The sequence below is a fragment of the Mustela lutreola genome, chromosome 2 (genome assembly GCF_030435805.1).
Source record: "Mustela lutreola isolate mMusLut2 chromosome 2, mMusLut2.pri, whole genome shotgun sequence".
NCBI lineage: Eukaryota > Metazoa > Chordata > Mammalia > Carnivora > Mustelidae > Mustela > Mustela lutreola.
The window spans coordinates 24,101,598-24,105,377 of NC_081291.1; the positions used below are offsets into that span (position 1 = coordinate 24,101,598).

The following is a 3,780-nucleotide window of genomic DNA, read 5'->3' on the forward strand; positions in this document are numbered from 1 at the left end:
TCACTCAAGAGATAGCAGCAGAATCCCGGAGAAGAGGAAGGCCAGCACAGAAAAGCAAGGGGCTTACAGAGTGGAATAGCACAGGGGCCCGTGTGGTCCTCTCATTCCCAGGATCTCCGTCACTCCTGCAAGTTGGACAATATTGTAATTCAGCATTGACGTGTAAGCTAATGGGTCTTTGCCTTCTGGACGTCCAACACAAGGCTAATGTCTTAATTATTTTCCATTGCCTATGACAGGCATTTTTTTCCATACCTTTGAATGAGAGAAATTAAGTTGAGGCAAATTACTCGTAACCATCCAGAAATTTGGGCTTATGGAAACACTTTAGAGCAAAGCAGCAAAACTAGGTTTCCTCCTGGTCTGTCAAGCCCAACACATTTCTAGTGGAGTAGTGGAGCTGCTTCCTTCAACCTTGGACCAGGAAAACATATATTTTTGGAGCTTCATGACTATGCTAAACTGGCCAGAATTTATTCAGCAGTTCCACAGGCAGCTGTGTCTTTCAACACATCCTTTTTTTTCCTTCTTAAGAAAACATTGGAAAACTATAGATAGCCCTGCAATAGAGACTTTTTCCCCCTCTTGAAAGTAAGGATGACAAGTGCATCATTTTCTCAGTCATCCCGCACCAGCAGAGACAGAGCAAGAATGACGTCGGTTGCGCAGCTGGAAGAGTGAGCTCTGGAATGTCCCACAAGGACCCAAGTGTTGCTGGCCTCTAGGAGTGCTGTGACTCCAGGAAGGTGTGATCAACCCTTACCCCCCTGCCCCCTCCCCATTGTTCTGTTTAAGACTAGCTCAAGGACGGATGCAATGAAAGCTTACCCTGATATATCTGGCTGGAACATGGGGCCAAGGGCCACTTTTCCCTGATAGAGTCCTACCTAATCTCTGGTGGTGTTCCTCAACCACATATTAACTCCAGAAGAGGGGAAGTAAATACACTATAACTTTCTGGTCTTTTAATTGTTCAACAGCCATGTTGGGTCGATTGAAATTGCTATGTGAATCTTCCCTTACTTCCCCGAACACTTCCCAGTCGTGGCATAGAGAAGTGGATCATGGCTCAGATCTGGAATGGTAAAGTGTGAAGATAATGGACTTGACCAATAGACTAATTCCCATTCTATTAGAGAGAATGATCTGTCTTGTGCTTTCTCTCTCTTTTAGATAAAATATGATTGACATGTAGCATTATATTATTGATAGAAATATAATGATCTGATAGATATGTATATTATGAAACGATTTTCAAAATAAGTGTGGTTAACATCCATCACTACATATACACACTTTTTGTCTTATGATGAGAATTTTAAGTTCTCTTAGCAGTTTTCAAATAGACAATATAGTATTCTTTTTTTTTTTTTTTTTTTGAACTACGTAAGAGGCTTTATTGGGGGAGAGCCAGGATTACAATGGACTTAAGAGTTGGCATTGGGGCCCTTCTTCTTGCCGAAAGTGGGCACAACGTTGACAAAGCGCCGGTTGTACTGCATCCGCCGCTTGGCTCGGCCTGTCTTCTTCTTTTTCTCCTGTTTGGCCACCTTGGGAGTCTGCCCTCTTACTTTCCCAGCACGGGCCAGAGAACCGTGGACTTTACCTCCAAGCATGCGGCCGGCTACTTCCAGGGTGGTCAGTGCCTCCACGCCACACTGACCTAGGGTAGCCTCATCCTCCAGGGGCGTGCCCGCCAGGAGCATGACTTGATCTTCAGGAGCGATGCCCTCCAGCGAGGCTACATGAACCTTGATCTGGGCGACCGTCTCCTGGCCGGTCACCTCGAGGGTGTGTAGCTCCTGGACGCGGACGAAGAGCTGCATGTCGGCGACTGAACTGCGGACACCGCAGCCGCTACCGCGAAGGTGGAGTCAAGAAAGAGCTACAATATAGTATTCTTAACTGAAGTCACCATGCGTATATATTATATCCCAGAACTTATTTATTGGATAACTAGAAGCGTGTATCTTCTGACCGCCTTCCCCCATTTTGTCTCCCCCGCTCACCCTGCCTCTGAGAACTACCAATCTGTTCTCTGTACCTATCTATAGATTTAGTTGTTTTTTTAAAAATCCACATATAAGTGATATCATACAATATCTGTCTTTCTCTGTTGGCTTATTTCACTTAGCATAGTGCCCTCAAGTTCCAGCCATAAAAAACAGGATTTCCTTCTTTTATCTCATTGAATACTATTTCTCTCTCTCTCTCCCTACACACACACACACACACACACACACACACACACGATATGTGATATATGAAGTGTCATATAACTATAACACGTATAGGATATATCCATGATCATATTTTCTTTATCCATTTATCCATCAACTCTTAAGTTGTTTCCATGTCTTCCTTATTGTAAATAATGCTGCAATAAACATAGGCTGCTGATCTTTTGGGGATAATAATTTCCCTTCCTTTAGATAAATGCCCAGAAGTGGAATTGCTGAATCCTATGATAGTTCTATCTTTAATTTTCTGAGGCACCTCCATCCTGGTTTCCATAGCAGCGGCACCAGTTTGTGTCCCCACCAACAGAGCACAAGGGTTCCCTTTTCTCCACATCTTCACCAACACTCGTTATTTCTTATCTTTCTGTTAATATCCATTCTGACAGGTATGAGATGATATCTCATTGTGGTTTTGATTTGCATTTCCCTGATGGCTAATGATGTTTAGAATCTTTTCATGCACCTGTTGGCCATTTCTAGGTCTTCTTTGTAAAAATGTCTATTCAGCTTCTCTGCCCATTTGTAAGTCATTTTTTTTTCCCTATTGGGTTGTATAAGCTCTTTATATATTTTGGGTATTAACTTCTTAGAGATATAATTATCAAATATTTTCTCCCATTCTGTAGGTTATCCTTTCATTTTGGGGATGGTTTCCCTTGCTATACAGAGGCTTTTTTGGTTTTATTTAGTCCCATTTATATATTTTGGGTTTTGTTGCCTTTGCTTTTGGTGTCAAATCAAAAAAAAAAAAAAAAAAACACCACCAAGACTTATGCCAAAGAGCTTACCTCTTATGTTTTCTTCTAGGAGTTTTAAGGCTTTAAACCTTGCGTTCAAGTCTAACTCCATTTTGAGTTGATTTTTATCTATGGTGTAACATAGGGGCCCAGTTTTATTCTTTTGAATTTGGCTGTCCAGTTTTCCCAATAGCATTTATTGAAGAAACGATTTCCCCATTACTCTCGGCTCCATTATCATAAATTCATTGCTCATGTATGTATAGGTTTATTTCTGGGCTTTCTATTCTGTTCCTTTGATCTATGTGTCTGTTTTTAGGCCAATACCATACTGTTTTGATTACTGATGACTTGTAATATAGTGTGAAGTCAGGAAGAGTGATGCCTCCAGCTTCCTTCCGCTTCCTCAAGATTGCTTTGGCTATGCAAGGTCTTTGGTGGTTCCATACAGATTTTAGAATCGTTTGTTCTAGTTCTGTGAAAAAACATGATTGGAGAGTGCTCTTTTATTTTTGCCTCACTGGATCCGGAAGGCCACTGAAGAGAGAAGGGGTGATAGAAGAAGGACTCTGCGGGGCGCCTGGGTCGCTCAGTGGGTTAAGCCTCTGCCTTCGGCTCAGGTCATGATCTCAGGGTCCTGGGATCAAGCCCCACATCAGGCTCTCTGCTCAACAGGGAGCCTGCTTCCTCCTCTCTCTCTGCCTGCCTCTCTGTCTACTTGTGATCTCTGTCTGTCAGATAAATAAATAAAATCTTAAAAAAAAAAAAAAAAGAAGAAGAGGAAGGACTCTGCCATCCTATTC

The 3,780-nt window shown here is 42.3% G+C and overlaps 1 protein-coding gene across 1 annotated transcript; it reads right to left on the bottom strand.

Moving 5' to 3' along the window:
• Window positions 1–1,370: 1,370 nt before the first annotated feature.
• LOC131825780 (ubiquitin-like FUBI-ribosomal protein eS30 fusion protein) lies at window positions 1,371–1,885 on the bottom strand. Its single transcript, XM_059165185.1, has one exon. The coding sequence runs from the start codon at window positions 1,824–1,826 to the stop codon at window positions 1,428–1,430; it is 399 nt and encodes a 132-aa protein (XP_059021168.1). The 5' UTR covers window positions 1,827–1,885; the 3' UTR covers window positions 1,371–1,427.
• Between the last annotated feature and the right edge of the window lie 1,895 nt (window positions 1,886–3,780).

Excerpts from the sequence above, each read along its gene's own strand:
- LOC131825780 (XM_059165185.1), bottom strand. The coding sequence starts at position 1,826 with ATGCAGCTCTTCGTCCGCGTCCAGGAGCTACACACCCTCGAGGTGACC.